The sequence below is a fragment of the Rattus norvegicus genome, chromosome 19 (genome assembly GCF_021556685.1).
Source record: "Rattus norvegicus strain SHRSP/BbbUtx chromosome 19, alternate assembly SHRSP_T2T, whole genome shotgun sequence".
NCBI lineage: Eukaryota > Metazoa > Chordata > Mammalia > Rodentia > Muridae > Rattus > Rattus norvegicus.
The window spans coordinates 67,275,119-67,295,583 of NC_141552.1; the positions used below are offsets into that span (position 1 = coordinate 67,275,119).

The 20,465-nt window shown below is 47.4% G+C and overlaps 1 protein-coding gene across 3 annotated transcripts; it reads right to left on the reverse strand.

The window, feature by feature from the left end:
• Positions 1 to 1,082: 1,082 nt before the first annotated feature.
• Taf5l1 (TATA-box binding protein associated factor 5 like 1) lies at positions 1,083 to 20,441 on the reverse strand. Of its 3 annotated transcripts, none has more exons than XM_087594715.1 (4): positions 20,290 to 20,441; positions 8,505 to 8,649; positions 6,374 to 6,478; positions 1,083 to 3,561 (listed from the first exon to the last, which is right to left on the reverse strand). In XM_087594715.1, the coding sequence occupies exons 2-4, from the start codon at positions 8,644 to 8,646 to the stop codon at positions 2,039 to 2,041; spliced, it is 1,770 nt and encodes a 589-aa protein (XP_087450841.1). In that variant the 5' UTR covers positions 8,647 to 8,649; positions 20,290 to 20,441; the 3' UTR covers positions 1,083 to 2,038.
• Positions 20,442 to 20,465: the final 24 nt, after the last annotated feature.

The window sequence follows — 20,465 nt, forward strand, 5'->3', positions numbered from 1 at the left end:
TCTTCCTCCTGTGTACCAAGCTGGCCTCTTACAGTGGTCCTCCTTTCTCTGCCTCTCAAATAGTGGGATCACAGCTGTGTACCCAAGACTGGTGCACACACTGCAAGTCTGTTTACTACAGAGGTGTTTAAAGCAATACATTTTCCTGAAAATTGAAAAGAAACTCAATCCTTCCACCTTACCTGCACTGCTTTCCTAGCGTAAGTGAGGACTTCCACGTGGACCATCTCGGCATAAACGGCTCTCACTTATTTCTCTAATAAAGTGGACTAGAAGATACACCAACTCCAAGCACAGTTCTGAACCTCCAGGCCAGTCTATCTATAGAAAAGTGTTAAAGCCAATCTATCTTACCCTTAGCATTACTTATTCTTTGGTTTCTGCTGTTTTGAGACAAGGTCTTACGTAGGCCAGGCTAGTCTCAAATTCCTGACTCTTCCTGTCCTCCCAAGTGCTAGTATTACAGGCCACCACACCATTCATCTTGGAATTGTTTCCAATTATTCCAATTTATTATTAATTTAGGTTTTAGACCTCTCTGAGTTTACAATGGGATTTCTTTTTGTTTGAAATAGTGCCACATCATGAACCCTTGGAGTCCTGCAACTATGTAGACCAGGCAAGCCTCAATCTCCTAGAGATCCACTTTTATCTGCCTCACGAGTGTTGGGATTAAAAGTGTGTACTGTCGGGGGTTGGGGATTTAGCTCAGTGGTAGAGCACTTGCCTAGCAAGCACAAGGCCCTGGGTTCGGTCCCCAGCTCTGAAAAAAGGAAAGAAAAACAAAACAAAAAACAAAAGTGTGTACTGTCACGTTCAGCTACATGGACCCTCCTAAATTAAATAGACCTTCACCCACTTACCTCTAGTCAGCAGCTAGTAACACTGATGTATCCCTTCTGTAGGTAATCCGACTGAAACCCAGGAAGAGCATGATACGAAGAATACATTAGACCTCTAAAGCTGCTTTGTGACTAGGCTGGCCAATGTTCTGCCCACTACTCTGAAGAAAGGTGAGAAGCATCCTTCTAGGACCAGTGACGCGCTCGACTATTCTCAAAGTATAAATGAGATGCCACAAATTTTTGAAACTAAATACATTTTAATAGAAAACAAAATACAAAATAACTCTTTTCAGAAAACAGAAATATTTAATCCTTTAGCAGACATCAGAACTTGCTTTGTCCTTAGAGCATGGTCGATATTTTTGAGTGTGCACTCATGATTCATCCCGTTCACTATCAACACTGCAGTGAGGTGGAAGCAGGTCATTGAGGGAGAAAAATGACCAACGAGCCACAAAAAGTTATCTTTAAATCCAGCATTTCTTGTCTATCTTGTGACTTATTCAAAATTACTCTTTATCATAATTTGTTGATGGTGTAGGGCTGGAACCCTAGGTGACTGGCGCAGCGCTGAGGCTCACCCTCTGCCCACCACAGTGCTTCTCCCCAGGGTATAAAGGCTGACAAAAGTGCAGCCAATGGAAGAACCACCTCTGCCGCCATCACTGCAGGAGCCCATGCTCAGTCGCTACCTGCCTGCCTGCCCACAGAAGCACAGCATATGGTTATGGTGCCCCTTTCTCCTGATACACTGGGCCACCAGAGTCTAAATTCCCTGAACCTCAAAATTCCAAGTATTATAGCCAGTGCCAGGAGTCACTTGCTGCCAGTGCTAGGTTTCCTCTTCTCAATAATAAAATTAATTATATAATAAAAATCCTGGTTTTGTCCCCACTTCCCTCAAGGGGCAGCCACAGGAGAGACTGTCTACAGCTGCTATAGGGAGAGTTCTGCAGCTGTCCAGTACACCCACTGGGAAGAGACAGATGCAAAAGCACGATGCCTGCATGAAGCAGGAGGCCTCAGGCCTGGGGGGAGCTTCCCAGCTCTCAACTGGAGTCTTATGCACCAGGGCTGTGTAGAGTGCATGTGGGGTAGGGGAAGGCTCTTTTGCAATCACTGATTCAGTTTTAGCAAGTCCTGGACTGTGACCACTCTTCCAGCCCCACCCAGTCTGCCACCTGGATCAAAACTTAATGTTCTTGATTCTCTTGTGTGATTCCAGTCACTAGGAGGAGGTTGCAGGCCATGAACTGTACACTCAGGACGTTGCTCATCTGCCCAGTGTACACGCCCACAAGCTCCCCAGAAGAGCCGTCAGCTGGTGTGTTGCAGCACGTGCTTCTGATGTCCCAGACGCGTACAGAGTTGTCCATGGAGGCAGAAGCAATCAGACCGCTGTCCGGGCTAAAGGCCAGACTGGTGATGCTGTCCGTGTGGCCTCTCAGTTCTTTAAAAAGTGTCCCAGAGGCCAAGTCCCACAACTTTAACCGCTGGTCCTCACCAGCAGATGCCAAGTACTTACCATTGGGAGAAAAGGAGAGGGAGAGCACGGGGCCTCGGTGACCTGTAAAAAGCCGCACTGAGTTCCCCTGCTGGGCACTCCATAGACGAACAGTTTTGTCAGTGGAGCCAGTAGCTAAGTAGTTTGAGTTGGGGTGGAATTTGACACAGTCCACATCTGCCAGGTGCCCCGCATATATCCTCAGCGGGTACGTCCGATCAAAAGACCACAGCCTGGCGGTACGGTCATGGGACCCACTGGCAAAGTACAGGCTGTAGGGGCTGATGTCCACGTCCCACACAGGGTAGGCATGTCCCTGATACAGCACAGTGTTGGTGAAGCTCCCCAGGTCCCAGTACCTGATGGACATATCTTCAGAACAAGAGAGCAGCCCTGAGCTGTCCGCGAGGAACCGTGTGCTATACACTGGGCCACAGTGTCCCCGCAGAATCTTCATTTCCGTGCCTACGTCATCGTCTTCGCTCTCCTCCTCCTCCAGAGTGTCACAAGCCAGCCGGACACGGGATGTGTCCACACAGTGGGGCTCTGACTTCAGTTTTTTGGACCGCAAGCTCCAGAGCTTTATGCAGGAGTTGTCAAACCCAGCAGCCAGCAGTTTGCTGTCAGAGGAGATCTCTGCGGTATTCAGCAGCTGCTCTGTGTTATAGAAGGCGTAGAAGCAGATGGTGGTGAGGGAGGGAGGTCCATCCTTGACCCGCTTGATACTCTCCTGCAAGACCTCCAGGGCAGCCTCGTTCTGCAGGATAGGGTTGGGCACATCTGGTGGCTCCAGGCTGCTGCTTTCACTGCGGGAGGAGCCACCACTGGCATACAGCTGGTAGTCTGTCCTCTTAGCAGGCTGCACGTCCAAGTGAATGTGCACGGCGAGCACCTTGCACAGGGCAGTGTTGTTGTCGCTTTGGAGGTAGCGGATAAGGTAGTTGTAGCTATCTTCCTGGAGACGGACCACATACTTGTTGTCCAGGAATGCACGAAGCTGGAAGTTTGACAGAATATCCTGGATGGTCTGCGTGGTCTGCAGTTGCTCGATGATGTCCTTCTGACTTGCATTCTGCAGGAACATTCCATGGAAGCGGCTATAGAAGCTTTCCACGGTGCTCTTGGGGCCACTCTGGACCAGGTTGAGGTGGAGGTAGACAAAGAGAGGGTAGAGGAGAGGCATAACTTCATGGCTGTACTGGGAGTCAGAATCTGCAACGACAACAGTGACACTTAGTAACACTGGAGAAACAGGCTTCTCCTACAGCTGGATACCCCATATTTCCTGCCCATACAGATCTAGAGTTTTAAAGTCTTCCCAATCAAACATGGAAGAGCAGACTACGAGGTTCAGTCAAGGTCAGGAGATTTGGCCATGTTTTGTGACCGCTCAGCAGCCGTGCTTAGGCCTACAGTCTAGCATCTTCTTCATTATTTAAGTCAGAGAGCCACACTTCTGAGATAGGTTCTAGTCAGACTGAGTTCTACACAAAGACTTTTATCCTGATAAGCTTCAAGTTAGAAACACAGGTATGTTCAAAATCTTCTGGTGACAAGCTAGGGGTGGTGGTTCATGCCTTTAATGCCAATGCTTGGGAGGCAGGTGGACTTCTGTGTTTGAGGTCAACGTGATCTACATAGGGCGTTCCAGGCTGCCAGAAAAAAACCTGTGTCAAGAAGTCTTCTGGGGCTGGAGAGATGGCTCAGCCGTTAAGAGCCCTGACTGCTCTTCCAGAGGTCCTGAGTTCAAATCCCAGCAACCACATGGTGGCTCACAACCATCTGTAATGGGATCTGATGTCCTCTTCTGGTGTCTGAAGACAGCTACAGTGTACTTACATATAAAAAAAATAAATCTTAAAAAAAAAGAAAAAAAAAACTCATTGGCTAACAAGGCTGGTTTGTCCTACGCAATGATGAGAATATTCATTCAAAGATTCCACTGCTCAGTAGTGAGAAGTATAAATTAGACATTATTTTGTCACCGAGACTACTCATTAGTGGGAAACTCAAGTGTCACGACGACACTCTGATAAAGAATGAGTGGGGCTCTGCAGATACAGCCACCTCTACCACTGAGCCAGGCCCGACTCGCTCAGAGCCACAGCAATGTAGAGACTCGAGGGCAGCAGGGTTGGCCTTGGCAAAATCCACCTGTTACAGCCCCTGTAACATGAACTTTACTGCCTTTAGGGTTTTACCTGTGATGAGTTTGGATTTTGCACAGAAACAGGAAGGTTTTATATTTAGTGTAACATCTGTTCATGTTTAAGTAAGTTGAATAAAAATGTAAGCCAGTTTGTATGTTCTGCAGCCTATTAAAGGGCCACTCCACAGCAGGAAGGAGCACAGGTAACACCTAAGGTGCGGTCGTCCAAATGTGCAGCAGTGTGGCCGGCTCACCGAGAGACTGAGAGACACTCAAGGAAAGCACCCTGGTCTGTGATTAAAATTACTCTACAATTAAAGATGGCTTATTGTGGGGCTGGGGATTTAGCTCAGTGGTAGAGCGCATGGCCCCGGGTTCGGTCCCCAGCTCCGAAAAAAAGAACCAAAAAAAAAAAAAAAAAAAAAAAGATGGCTTATTGTTCCTGGGTCATCCTATAGTCATGAGGTAGACAACATCCAGGACCGGACTTCATAGGGTCCCTCCATGGTACAAGTACACCTATGGGGCTGAACTGTATCTGGTTTCCTCACTGGAAGTCAGTCAATCAGTCAGTCGGTTTTTATTTTTTTTAAACACAGCTTTTTTTTTTTCCCCCTTTTTTTTCGGAGCTGGGGACCAAACCCATAAACACAGCTTTTAAATTTTGTTTGGAAATGATTTTTGTATATGGGTGTTCTGCCTTCATCTCTGTCTGTGTACACCTGCGTGCCTGGTGCCTTCAAAGGCCAGCAGAGGGCGTGCCCTGGAACTGGAGTTATAGGTGATTGCTAACTACTTTGTGGATGCCTCGATCCAAACCTGGTGCTCTTAACTCGAGCCACTTCTCTAGACCCTAATACAGTCTTTGGAAATGATCTTTATTTGTTTTGTGTTTAAGTGTGTGTCAGGTTATGTGTGTGGAGGGCAGAAGACACTGGCAGTTTGGTCCTCTCCTGATCCGGATGTGGTGATTGTGCTCAGGTTGCCAGGTTACCTAATGGGCTTTAGCCTTTCCTGGTTTGTTTTTGCTATGAGGATGTCCTCTGTCCTCGAACTCTCAATCTTCATGTCTCTGCCTCCCAAGTACTAAGATGCCACTATTCGCAATCTATTATATGTAATACACACACACAGACACAGACGCACACGCGCGCTTCTTTCTGCATGGGAAGTGTACGCCACTGCACTGCTACTAAGCCAGTGTCTGCTGATGACTCTCAATCCGTCCAGAAGACGTGGATGGTTTGGGCCAGCCATCCAGCTTCCTCTTCACCCCACACGCAAGGATGTGGAGGTGCCCAACGGGGTAAGAGGCTCTGCTTAGGCAACTGCTTGAAAACGCCTCACACCACTGAGTAAGAAGCAGCAAACGGAACACACATCATGATTTTGTCCATGGTCATTCAATCTATGGCTGCCTATACAACAACAGCTAACTTCATCTGACTTATGAGCACTACTCCAAGAGACAAGATACATTTCACAAGGATATTTTGTCCATGGCTGATTTGACTTTCATTCATTCAGAGGAAGTCATAAATTACTGTGCCAAAAGCCACAGGAAAGAGAATAGGACTCACAGCGTTCTCTATCCTCTTTTTTTTTTTTTTTTTTTGGTTCTTTTTTTCGGAGCTGGGGACCGAACCCAGGGCCTTGCGCTTCCTAGGTAAGCGCTCTACCACTGAGCTAAATCCCCAGCCCCGCGTTCTCTATCCTTAACCCTAAGATCTAAGTCTCACAGAAATTTTGTTTGCATACAAGCACTGTGTTAAAAGTGTGGTGGTGCTTTAAAAAAATAAAAAGTACCTGACTCTCTAAACCCTAACACTATGCTTGTGATAGAATATGCTATCTGACTTCTTAAAAAGTACTCACCAGTGAGAAAGTTCCTCAGTCGTCCAAACTGTACTTCATATTGCTGGGGTTCTGCCTGGCAAGGGGCTGCAGACACCGCATTGGCACAACCAGATTCTGATTGGACTAGAGAGGAAGACACATGAGACAAGAGGCAGGAAAGCAGTTTCTATCCACCACACAGCAGGACGGACAGAGGGCACAGAGCACAGGGGAATCTCTCAGTAAGACTCGAGGGTCCTGACAGACTGGGACAGGCTGCTAACACCCCTTGTCTTCCTTCTCTTCTGATATCCCATAATACTAGGCAGAGGCCTGAACAGCTTAAGTGAAGAGAAGACATGCATGCAACATTCCTGAGATTTATCTGAAAATGTCTAGCCTCTGTTAACATGGTACATACATGTGCTACGGCCTGGGTTTGTCAATCTAAGAGACAGGTCATGCCTCCAGAGGATCCAAGTTCAAGTCCCAGCACCCCTGACAGCTCACAACTGTCTGTAATCTAGTGCCAAGTGACTTGATCACACCCCCCCACCCCCTGGCATAAATGCAGGCAAAACACCAATGCACATAGGAAAAAAAAATTCAAAATGTTCTTTCTCCCTGAGCAGCATTTTCTTAGCTCAGTGCTATGCTATGGATGCTGAGGGAGAAGCATCTCTCCCAGGGCCTACTGCCCCTGGATGCGAAAGACGGCACAGCATGCAGCACAGATGATGGGAGTGTGGGGCACCACTTAGCATGGCACGAATAGCTTCCCACAGAGTATCCTGGTCAGGGCAGGTTAGAGACCAGCACACTGCTGCTCACTTGCCTTCCTGGGGAATGGGGAATGAGGCTGGCTGTAGTGTTCTGGGAAGCTAGCACAAGGAAGAAGCCTGGGGTCTGGCTCTCTGGAATGTAAACATGCCCTTTCTTTTTCTGAGAGGGTCACAATATGTAGCCCCAGCTGACCTGGAAATTTCTTTCTTTTTTTCTCCTTATGCTGGAATTACAGGAGTGTGTCATCACACCTGGCCTGAATTTATGCTTCCTAAAAGAAACGTAAGCTTTCTGCACAACACACTGAAGAGTCTACACTATGCTGCTCTCGATTCCTACTGTAACTTTAAGGTAAACTTTCACACCACATCCAGAGAAGCGGATGCTCTGCAAATGAAGAAAGATGTTCTCAAATTCCTTGTAGCAGGCACCCACTTAGGTGGTACAGACCTTGACTTCCAGATGTTATCTTTATAGTGCCCTGAAGAAAATGTCCTATCTAGCTACTACATTATAGATAGAGGGATATTAGTGGATACAGTAGAACAGAAGGAGTCAAACACAGTGTACAGAAGAGGAGGTGTTAAGAAGAGGTCTGCTCAGGGGCTGGGGATTTAGCTCAGTGGTAGAGCGCTTACCTAGGAAGCGCAAGGCCCTGGGTTCGGTCCCCAGCTCCGAAAAAAAGAACCAAAAAAAAAAAAAAAAAAAAAAAAAAAAAAAGAAGAGGTCTGCTCTCCAGAACGCAGAGGTAACTAGAGCAGGCAGTCAAAATCCTTCCAATTCCTGGTCACCTCAGACAATGCTGGTTCTAACTTGGGCCCTCTAACTATATTTAACACCTAATCATTGTTCTACAATCTATTTCCAGATCTCACATGTCCTCTAACCTGATAATGGAGTGTTCCTTATGGTTCCTACTCTGGCTTAGACCTCACTCTATATTCCAAACTGGTCTCAAACTAATGGCAGCTCTTCCACTTTGGCCTCCCAAGTGCTGGGATTAAAGGTAGGAGCCATCATGTTCAGTTCTAAGAATCTTGGAGTTGCTTACTAGACCAGCCATCAAGCTATAGTGTGCGCCCACAGCACAGGCCTGACTCCCAGGAGCAAGGTTCTATGCTAGCAGAGAGGACCTGTTCAAGACACTCAGGGTCTTGTAGGGTAAAGAAGTTGCACTACTTGGGTGCACATAAAACAGTCTGGATGCTGAGGAAGGAAACACTCTAGCGAGGGGCTCCAGAAATTCAGTGAGTTTTGAGAGACAGGAAAGGCCTAGAAACCAGTGCCCCTCAAAGCTGCTCACTAAGGCTTGGTAGCCTACTCTTTGCTGAGAATCCATGTAGGCATTAACAGCTCCTGTTCCAGGCCAGCCATAGGACCCTGATACCTGTGAGGTTGGCCGCCATCTCCTCAGGGGTCTGTGAGAGTCTCAGGCCTTGCTTCAAAGGGCCTTCTGAGTCCACGTACTGCCGGCGTTTGAGGTAGCAGGACACTGCCACCTGAACCTGCTCCGTGCGCACTCGTTTCATGACCTATGAAGAAGGAACACAGGAAGCAAGTGTAAGGGACAGATAGCAGATACACTGTCATTCAACCAGTGGTCCTTGCATGTAGTAGGCAGGCCCAGTTCAATCTTAGGCCATTTCTGTTGCTGTCAGAGCTGCTGTTAGCAGCGTAAGAGCCAGTGCAGTACAAGCTCAAGTAGAAGGCAGCATCAGATAAAGGCCCGAGATGCCCAGACACTGGGTAAGCAGACGCTGACGAGCTGAGGACCCAGCAACGGGAGGTTTGTGTGGCTCTAGGGTGGGTCCCACAGCCTTGCACAAGTCAGTAAGCACCCAACCAGTGAGCTGCACTCCACCAGTGAGCTGCACTGCACCCATTCTTCTTTCCCCCTTTCTTTGAGACAGTGTTGGTTGATTTGTAGGTCAGTGTGACCTTAAACTCAGAGATCCTGCCTGCTTCTGCCTTCCAAGTACAGGGATTAAATAATGGTGCAACCATATCCAGGGCACAGTTCTTAACAGTCAAAAAAAAAAAAAAAAAGATGATGCCCACCAGTCACAGTGGCACTAGGGAGCCAGGGTAGCCTGGCCTACACAGAGAAACCTTCTCTCCAAACAAAGAAAATGGTGTCACCTGAAGTTGAGGATTTAAGCAATGTGTTTCCATCTTAATTAAAACATTTGTAATTATTCAATCAAACCACAGACACAGAAAGGAGAAACATGAAAGGGTAGCTGGGCCATGTGTTGACATGAGTTACATAAATTGTTAAGAAAAGTGGGAGAACCTGAGCAAGACAAATTACTTTTCAAAATAATCTAAGTTCATTTGAGGCTTTTAAAAGTGAGTGAAAGGGGGTATTTTCTGTCACTACCAAATCTATAACGAACAGGAACATCTACAATTGTCATGGTGTTTAACAGTGCTTTGCCAGAAAACTATAGCAACAGAGATGACCAAGGGCAACAAGATGAACTTCTTAGGTTCACTTGTGCCCAACTCAGTTCCAGCTGAACAGTGTCCTCCTCTCTCCAGTGGATTCCTGCTTCAGGACTAGTTCTCCACTTCCCTTAGTGCAACTTCCCTCCACTTTCTTTCACTGCCTCATGGTCTACTCTGCCCCCTAGTGCATTTTAAAAGAGAAGCTTGGCCAGACAGACTGCTCGGCAGGTGCTAGAACTTGCCACGAGGAGGACTAACGAGCTGAGATTAATGTCTAGAGCCATGTAGGTGACACACAACTGGATGCCCCTCTGGATTAAAGCTAAAAGCCGAAGAAAAGTAAATCCCTTGTTGGAGGAGGGAGATGGGCCTATAGTAACCCCTCACTCACCTCTGTAACCAACCCTAACAATGATACACACTGCTGAGGCAGCAAACACCACTACCAAACCAATCCTTCAAAAACTACTGCAGGCACCAGAGAAGAGCGGAAAGCAGCAGAGGAGACCGAGGCAATCAGTGGGGGTTGAAGAGGGCGGTGAGGACCTGAGCATCTGTATGAAAACCATCATGTTTTAGGAACCCCACTACCATTAGTCAGGGTTCTCTAGAGTAACAGCTCTTATAGAATAAACCTCTCCCAATATAGAGAAAACAGGATTTATTAGAAAGGCTTACAGCCTGTGGTCTAACGAATCCAACAATGACTACCTATGAATGGAAGGTCCAAAAATCCAGTAGTTGGTCAGCAGAAGATGCAGCCCAGGTTAGAGGTGTGTATTCCCACCTCAGAGATGTGGATCTTGCCACTTCAAATGACCTCACAGGCGTGCACAGTTTTTGGGTTTTAACTAACTCAGAAATAACCTCAATCACACACCCATAATGCTTTATACCACTGTAAACATTAAACAGCCATCAGATTTTCTTCTCTAGGATCAAAACATGTTGTCCATTCTAAAATGCACACAACAGTCACAGATACTCACGCCTGTCAAAGCAGCCTTCTTTAAACCAGCGGCCACCCCTCCCAGTGCAGCCCAGCCCAGCCCCTGCCCACTTACACAGCTGCACAGGGCTCCATCGTGACTGCTTAGGGTGTGTTTAGTGTTCAGCTTCACTATATGGACCAGCCTTCTACTTTGAAAATCACTTACATTAAAAAAAAAATTGTGAAAATTTCATCTGTTTCAGCCAGGTAGTAGTGGTGCACACCTTTAATTCCAGCACCCGGGAGATAGAAGCTGGGGGACCTCTGAATTCCAGGTAAGCTGGGACTACACAGAGAAATTCTGTTTCAAAAACTAAAAAGTTATCTTTACAGGTCTGTTAAAAAAAATTAAAATGTGTGTGTGCGTGTTCTGCCTGCATGTGCGTCTATGCACAGCATTTGTGCCATTGGATCCCCTGGAACTAGAGTCACAGATGGCTGTGAGCTGTCACATGGGTGCTGGGAATCAAACCCAGTCCTCTGGAGGAGCATTCAGTACCCTTCCCTGCTGCACTCTCTCTCCAGCTGTTATTTTTTTCGTTAAATACCTTTCAAGACTTTACCTCTCTCATCCACCTATAATTCCTTGCAGTGTGTTGTGCATGGATACATTTTCCCTGGTTACTTGGCTAACACACTGCTTCCAGAGTTAATGTCTTGTTCCTTCTAAACTGATTTGTGAGATACTCTGAGACCAATCCTCCAGTATTTCCAAAGTCACACAGCCGGGAAACAGGGAAAGTGGAGGCACAGACAGAGCATGTATGTTACAAACAAAATGTTCCCGACTATTAGGGTTCATAACAGCCCACATCTTACCAATCTGACACAAATAGTATCTCTTGTCCACATGAAACAGTAACAAGGCCGTGAACACGCCTAACGTGATATAAACTATTCCTAGTCCGATCACACACACACTTGTAAATTTACATCGGAGCAATGTCCCTTGGGAACATTATCTTAGTATCTCAACTTAAATACCGATTGGTGTTAAAGAAATTAGAAAAAAGCACAAATAGCTATACAAATGTGTTCTTAAAACAATACAGAAGCATTCATAGAACTTTATAATCCTTGTTTCTGCAGCTGGTCACGTGGCCTTAGATGGCATTAACTCCCTCCCTCCACTACCCATTCCGTATTTCCTTCACCCCCTACAAGCACCTCAGCAGGTCTTTGCTCTTTTCCTGGAGGAGTGGCCCACACCTTCATTCCTGGTGGGTCTGTGTCCTTTGTAATGGCCATTCCTGGTTGTCAACTTTTCTATATCTGGAATGAACTACAATCCAGAATTGGAGGGCTCACCTGTGATCCTGAGGCTGGAAGACACAAGTTTCTGACCTGGATCTTAGCACGGAGACCTTGAGGCACAGTGGCCATGAAAAGCTTAGGCCTAGGCAAGGTTGGACACACCTTTAATCCCAGGAGACTAAGGCAAGGAGATGAGTTCAAGGTCAGCTGGTGGTACACACCTTAATCTGGGCCACACCTGCTGGAGACCCGCAAAAGGACATTGGAAGATTGGCTCTTCTTTGCTTGCATTTACTTGCCAGCACATCTGTTGTAATCTACTTAAACAACCAGCCTTGTGGGACTGAGCAACTACTAGATCCTTGGACTTCCCATCCACAGCTGACCGTTGTTGGGGTAGTTAGGCTACAGACTAAGTCATCACAACAAATTCCCCCTGACCCTGGGTGGGGGGTGGTGATGGGCGGACCAAACATATAGTAACTGACTCCATGACTCTGTCCTACTGTGGCACAAACAGGAGAGTCAAGACTTCCAGCCCTGCCTGTATCATCCTATACCTGCTCTGATGCTTTCCACGGTGCCCAGTGTTAAACCCTGCTAAACTAATCCAACTCTACATTTCAAAAACCAAGACCTTCCACAGTTCCCACTGCAAGCTTAGTGACATGGAGCTGCACACACGTACCCAGGTTGAGTCACAAGCATTCCCATCAAGCCCTTCTGTTGTTTTTCAAGACAGGGTGTCTCTGTGTAGCTCTGGCTATCCTGGAACTTAAGAGATACAGGCAACCAGGGAGAACAGACTGGAGATTGTCTTCAAGATAGGATAATACATACGTGTCTGCAGATGAGGGGAAAGATGCTCTAGCTGTTAAAGAAACGAGAGAAAAGTACTGTGTTGTGGCCCAGACCGGTAACCCTAGCATGTGGAGGAAGTGAACGGCAAAGCACAAAGACTGGCCTAGGGCTACATAAAATTGAGTTTAGCTTTGTCTAAACAAAGCTGGGCGTGGTGATGCATGCCTTTAGTCCCAGCACTCAGGAAGCAGAGGCAGGTGGGTCGCTGTAAATTCAAGGCCAGCCTGCCCTACAAGTCCAGGACAGTCAGGGTTGTTACACAGAGAAACCCCACCCTAAACGAAACATTTAACTACATTTAGCATTGAGAGAAGTTTGTAAACACTGACAGAAGAACTTACCCCCAATTAACTGCCTGGTTGGGATTGTTTGAATGCAACTACCTTTACTCTCAAGGACTCTCCCTGAGGACAGGTGAGTCAGCTTCTGGGCCAAAGACCTCAAGGCAGAAATTCAGCAGGAACTGTGTTTATAGCCCATGTGAAACACAAAATACCATAGGCATGATTCAACCGGCTTAGCTGGTTCTATTCTGATGCACACATTTCAAGCAAAAGAATGAAAGAATGCCTCAGAGAAACTGGATTTCCATGGTAAGATGTCCATAAATGGGCATGTGTATGTGTCCTCAAGCTGTGTGTACACCTTAAAATAGATCCCAGTCTCCTAAGACTCAGATGAGATACCTGCCCATTTTCCAGTGAACATAATAAAGCACTAATAAAATGCAAGGTCTTGGATATAATTATTCAAGCTTTTGTTTAAATTTCAAGGCTTCTCAGTTTTCGGTTCACACAAAACTGATAGCAAATGCCCTTCTCCTGTATCTCAATGGTGGCTTCCGTTTCAGGAACACTCCACAAAGCAGCAGCGTCAAGCCTTGACCACTCCAAGTAGCAACCAGGAAAGAAAAGCTGCTGACTCCTCCCACACTTCCCAGTATGAGAAGGGCCTCCCTGTTGGAGCAGGGCGTGGTAACCCCAGTCCATCAGGATATGCTGTATCTCAGCCTCATCCACTTACTATCAAGTACAGTAGGCAGGAAAAACCAAGTCTAAGACCAGCAAGTACTCAGCCCTGTGAAGTGCCAAGACACTACTATATAGACACAAGTCACTCCTTTAGCATGGAAGCCTCATGAATGAGTTCAATGTAAACCCAGGGAATCTAACTCCTACACAACCCATAAGTTAGCTTGATAAGAGTTGTTGACTATGGGCCAGCTTTGAGGGTATGAAGAGTCTATTTTTCCTAATTGTGAACTCATGCTTTAAAAAGTCTGGAATTAGGGTTTGGGGATTTAGTTCAGTGGTAGAGCGGTCCTGGGTTCAATCCACAGCTGGGGGTGGGGGGTCTAAAACTTTATACTTTTGTTTGAGATGCCATGTAAAATACCTAAGGTACTCAAGTTCCCCTCTCCCCATCTCTTTTGTTTTGCTGGTTGGTTTCATTTTTTCACAGGATCTCACATAGCCCAAGTCAGTTCTCTCTGAAGATGTCCTTGAACTTGAGATGTCCAGGCCTCACGTCAATACTGGAGTAACAGGCATGTGCCATCCCATGGAGCAAGATCTATGTAAAGGTCACCTAAGTGGACACCCAAAAGTCTAGAACTTCCACTGTCACAGAGTGTATTCAATTAGCTTTGTGGGATGTAAGTCGAAGGTGAAGTAAGTGTTACACACTGTAGAGTTTTAGCTGTGTCTCACATCATTAAACCCTGACTTTCCCTCAGACCCTGTCTCATGTATCCAGGCTGACTTCACATTTACTGCAGGTAACCAGAGAAAGGCCTCGAACTTCTGATCCCATCTCTACCTCCAAACATGATTGCCTTTCAAAGGGAATCTTTGCTCAGACACAGCAATAAGCTTCAACTGTAGTTGTGCTTTCTCCTGAAGTTTTCTTAAGGAATAAAAGAGCTTGTAAACGAGGCCTATAACCCGGGCTCAGGATGAAATGGACAAATCTGGGGTTTTAGTGGTGGTGGTGGCTATGAAGTTTATATTTAGGAACCACAAAACATGGACAACATCAGAAGCTGATTTCTTGGGCTGGATAGACGGCTCAGAGGTGTTCTTCCAGAGGACATGAACGAGTTCAATTCCTAGAACCCACATGGCAGTTTACAACTGTGTGCAATTCTAGTCTCTGGGGCTCTGCCACTCTATTCTGGTCTTCAAGGGCACTACATATATGCGGTAGAGCTTATTAACATAAAATCTCAAAAGGGAGAAAAAGGCTGATTTTTTATCACCTTCAAGATTTCCATATTTTCTTTGGTTAACAAATTTTGTCTACAACATCCCAGCCTAGTGTTTCCACACCAGTCTCCTTATCCAGCTGACTGACTCTGCTCAGCCACAATGAGCTGCTACTCAAGACTGCGAGTCCTCACCTTCTGTCTTAATCTATCTTTTGTTCATGTTCTCATGATGGGCTAGACACTGCTCAACTTGTCCTCAGAGACAACTGGGCAATGCTCTTACCTCAGCTTCCGGAGTGCTGAGAGTGTAGGTCTGAATCACACACAACTCCTGGCCAACTTAATGGTGCTACTACCCATGAGTAAAGCAAGAGAACTAGTCAGTCTCATAAAATACTTTGCCCCTTGTAAGAAATCTCTTAATTTCTTTTGAAATTTCTTTCTAAAAAGAATCATTTGTTCTTCCTACTAACAGCACAACACATTTCTTAACTAGACTATCTCGACATTCACCTATCTCTAAATAAGTCCCCTTGTCCCAATGAAGTCTCTCCATACTCACTACTACTATTCCCCAGATGACAGTCCACTAGACAGAAGGGTTTTTGTTAGCTCTGGCTGGCCTGGAACTTGCATTGCTAGACCATGCAGCCCTTCAACATAAATAGATTTACTTCTGGGTGCTGGGTTAAAGCTGTGGGACACCATGCCAAGTGGGAGGGTTTTCTTAGGTGCACACCCATAATTTCAATCCCAGGGAAAACCAAGGCCAAGAGTGGCACTGAGGCCAGCAGGAGGATACAGACACAGGCAGCCATGGGGAGACACTGGAGAAGACAGGGATATGGAATGGCTTGTGATGATGCCCTTTAATTCCACTACCCAGGAGGCAGAGACAGGTAGATCTCTGGGGGGTTAAGCACAGGTTGGTCTACACAGCAAGTTCTAGAACAGCCAGGGCAAAACAACCCCCATCTCAAAAAGAAAAGGCAATGTGGAACAGAGAGTATTTTCATATTCTGTATCATAAAAGCAGAAACTTTACACTGTGAAAAGGATCCGGTGCACAAGGTCATTAGTGTTAGTTTGTCCTGAGCTAACCCTCAGCTCAGATGCTCCTGGAAGCGTACAGAGTGGAGACCAGCAGAACCTAACGTAACCCTGCATTTCTCTCTTTTCTTTAAAAAAGATTTGTTTATTTAATACATGTAAGTAAGCCACTGCTGTCCTCAGACTCACCAGAAGAGGGCATCCTATCCCTACAGATGTTTTGCATCACCATGTGGTTGCTGGGAATTGAACTCAGGACACCTCAGAAAGAGCAGTCAGTGCTCTTAACCGCTGGGCCATCTCTCCCCCACCAACCCTGCATTTCAAGAAGCAACGCCTGCACTCAAACACCCACAGAATGAGAGGAGAGGAAGAGATAAGGAGAGAAGCGTCAGGCACCCTAAGGCTCAGAAATGTGGCAGACCAAAGGGTCCAGCCTGAGCTCCGGAGTGAATGACATGTTGTCTCCAACACCCTCCTCTCCTTATATAATCTGCTGTCTGGAGCTGGGATTTAAGACACAATATGCATCTTTGCTTTCTCAGACTGATAACACTGATTAAAGCAATATTAAGAATCAACTCCTATCCTACTTACTGTCTTCTGAAGGGACAGATAGCATGAACCTGTATTCTGATCTGACAGTTTGAGTGCTGTTTGGTTTCTGCCTGGACTTCTTTTAGGCTTTTGGCCTCCTGGTTCTAGGAGCCAGGAACGCCACAAGCATCTTATTTCTACATGAATACTGTCTCTAGAGCTCGGGGAAGAGAAGGTCTATTTTCTTGGTTACCTTTCTATTGCTAATAAAGGGAAACCATGACCAAAGCAACGTATAAAAGCAAGTATTTTGGTGGTGGTGGTGGTAATGTGTTCAAACAGGGTTTCTCTATATAGCCCTGGATGTCCTGGAATTAGCTTTGTAGACCAGGAGGCCCTCAAACTCACAATTTACCTGCCTCTGTCTCTTGAGTGCTGGGATTAAAGATGTGCACCACTACCACTGATGCCCACCACCGTCGTCACCACCACCACCACCAACAGGCAAAAGCAAGCATTTAAGGGGGGGCCTGCTTCCTATTTCAGAGGGTAGATCCACGAGTATCACAGTGAGGAGCATGGCAGCAGACAAGCGAGGCACAGCACTGGAGCGGTAGCTGAAAGCTTACATCTTATCCACAAGTTGGAGGCACAGAGAGACTAGACCTGGCATGGACTTTTGAAATCTTAAAGCCAACCCTCAGTGATACATCTCCAAGAAGGCAACGCCTCCTAATCCTTCCCCAAAGAATGTCATCAAGGCACCAAACATGCAAGCCATGCTGGCATGGTTAATCCCTTATTGTGGCGATATACGGCTTCACTTACTCAGGAGGCAGGCAACCCTGGTCTACATAGTGAGTGACAGTATAGCCAAGGCTATGTAAACAAGGTAACCCCTCCCACACACACACAAACACCACAAGTTAGTCTATGGGGGCCATCACCATTCAAAACACCATTATGTAAAAGTTCATTGACATAGAAGGCATATTGTATCAAACTGTGCTCCAACTGTCTACACTCATCTGAAACCCCAGTGGACTAAGCCACTCTACATTACTGGGGCATATTCTTAACCTGAGCACTAAGGAGGCTAGACAGGAACTGTTGCAAGTGAGTCCCAGGCCATATATAATTGGCTTTCCAAAGCATTTTATGTTACCTACCAGGTCACCACAAGTAAGATTTTTTTGGGAGAGGTGGAGGTGGGGGTTAGGCAATAGGGATGAAGCCTAAGGCTTTCCACAGCAGCCAAGTCACCCTCAGTCTTCACAGGGCTTCTTATTCAAATCCACATGTGCTCTCCTTGCTGGAAGTCTCAGCCCAAGCTATCGATAGATAAGCACTTTCTCATTCCCCTTTTACAATCCCGCACCCCGTCAGAGTTTTTGCTATGTACCCCATGATAGCCTACCTAAACTCTGTACCTAGTCAGCCTGACCCTGAACTTTCTAACCCCTTGCTATGGCCTGTTGCACTAGGACCACAAGAACAAACCACCATTTCCAGATTAGTTCGTATTTTACCTCTGGTCTGTACCTGTGTCTCTGAGACATAACCCCAGCAATCAATTCTCAGTAAACATTTATTTTTGTTGTTTATATAACTGATTTGGTGAGATTGAATCAAAGTTCCAAACCCACACCACTGGCTTGCTCCAGCCTGGCGTGCTCTCCTGAAGACTGAGCTGCCTGGTAGGGAGACCGCAACATGGGGTAACACCATCTAACCACAGGGAGACGTCGAAAAGAAACCAGCCTTGCAACTTGGTACACGACATACACAAAAATACAGTTTTTAGGAAATACTGTCTAGAACAACTTGTATCTTCATGTTTTGTTTCAGCATTCTCTAAGCTTTGAAATCCAGATTAAAAATTTCTGTACTAAGCTAGACACAGAAGGGATGGCCTTTTCTACTTCTACCCAGTCCCGCATTACCACAGGCCTTCTTCCCAAAAAGCCAATGTGATACACCAGTTTAAAACTCACTGCTTTCACTGGAGGATAAAACATAAAACCTACCCATGTCATTTCCAGGTTGCACTGATCTGCTGTTTACCCACTAGAACAATCTTTGTTCTCACTTTCTGGAATTTCCTCACCTTTTACGTAGGCTTTGGCCAATCCCTCTCCTTTGGAGGCACCCTCACAAATGCTCACCTGGTGTGGACAAATCTCAGTCTGGCTATCTCTTCCTCCCATGGCTTCTTGGTTTTGCCCTTCTACTCCTGGAGCCTGGAACACCATCGCAGTCCATGTCATAGTACTGTTGCCTGCACTGCCATTGTTACCTGATGTTTACTCAACATTCCACGGCTAAGCAAGACACCATCTTAAGTACTTCCCACAGACCATCTGCCTTTACCCTATAGGCAGGTAAACTCTTCAGATGAAAAAAGCTGAGGTCTGTAGTAGTCAGACAACTTGCCCAAAGTCGTAGTTCCTGGATGGGAACGCAGTCCTGTGATACAGTGTCTGAACCTGCACCCTATGCTCCACTGATCCTACACTGGACTCCTAGGAGAGCACAGGGGCCTACGCATGCTCTCTGATGCTTATTCCAACTGAGAGCCTGGAAGTTCACCAGCTGACACGCTGATGGCTATGTGGAAGGCTGGAAGCGTGACTTCGTAGTGTTCGGTGAGCAGTGCTGGTGTTACACAAGATCAAGCTAGAACAAGTCAAAAAGAAAAAAAGCAAAGTCCCCTCTTTTGTCACCCGATGCCGTTCATAGATTCTAACATACAGAGTGAAGACTAACAAAAGCAACCAATTACTAAGCAGTCAGAAGGGGTCTTCGCCTGTCTTCAGTGGCACAAGCACACATAAATCTCACAGGTGGAAGAGACTGTCCCAAAACACACGAACCTAATTTATTACTGATGGCAAATACTGAAAGCACGAACTGACTTTTCGGTTTTTCCGTTTTAATATTCGCTTTATAGTTCATAAAACAAGGCTCACGAGTGTGAGTGTGTGTATTCAGACCTAGTCTCACTCTGTCGCAGAACTCACTTCGTACACCAGGCTGGCCAACAATAAATTCGCAGCAATCTTTCTGCCTCAGCCTACAGAGTGTTGGGATTACCGAGTGCGCCACCACTACCAGCTGAGTGTCGTTTTAAATTACCATCCCATTTTACGGGAGAAACCGAGGCAAGCATGCCAGCTGCACGGCTGCAACTCTTAAGTCTCCGTGGTCACCAACCCCATCCGTGACACTCAGCCCCTCAAGAGTTTAAGTAGCCAAGAAGTCTGTAACCTGGGAGAAGGCGGACTCCCTTCCTACTTCACTTTCCAAAAGGGCGGGCCGGGCTGGAGCGGACTCCCGGCAGAGACCATTCACCTGCGGGTCAGGGTCCCGGCCAGGGTCCCGGCCAGGGGGGAACTCACCTCTCGACGCCGGAGCCAGAGCGCCTGCGAGGTCCGCCGGGCTGCGTCTCCCGGCGGCAGCCGCCGCGAGCCGTCCGTCCGCTGCCCACTTCCGCCGAGCGCCCTCGTGAGCTCGCACAGTTGGCTTCGCGCGAGGGCGCCCGGCGGGGCCGCGGGGTCTCCGGGCGCGTGCAGCCGGGGCCGCCACGTGCGGGGTCGCTCTAAACCGCGCGCGCGCGCGCGCGAGGAGGCCGGGACTTCGCAGAGACGCGCGCGCGCGCGAGCGAACGAGCCGCTCGCCCGAGGCCCCTCCCCCGCGTCCCCTCCCCTCCCCCCCCGTCCCGCGCCCCGCCCGCACTCACTGAACATCCCAGGCGGCTCCCGCTGCCCCGCCGCCGCCCCGGCACCGGCTGCTTCCGTATCAGTTGCCCGCCGCAGGACTCCGTACCGCGGTCCGCTAGCCGGGTCCCCGCGCCCTACGTCCTGCCGCGCCTGGGATTCTCGGTGGCCGCCCCATGACCGCCTGACGGAGCGGGCGCGCCGGGCTAGGCCGCGGACGCGCGACGCCGCGGCCAGCCAGGGCGCGCTCGGCGCTCCTCTAGCGATGTCTGCGTGACGCCCCTC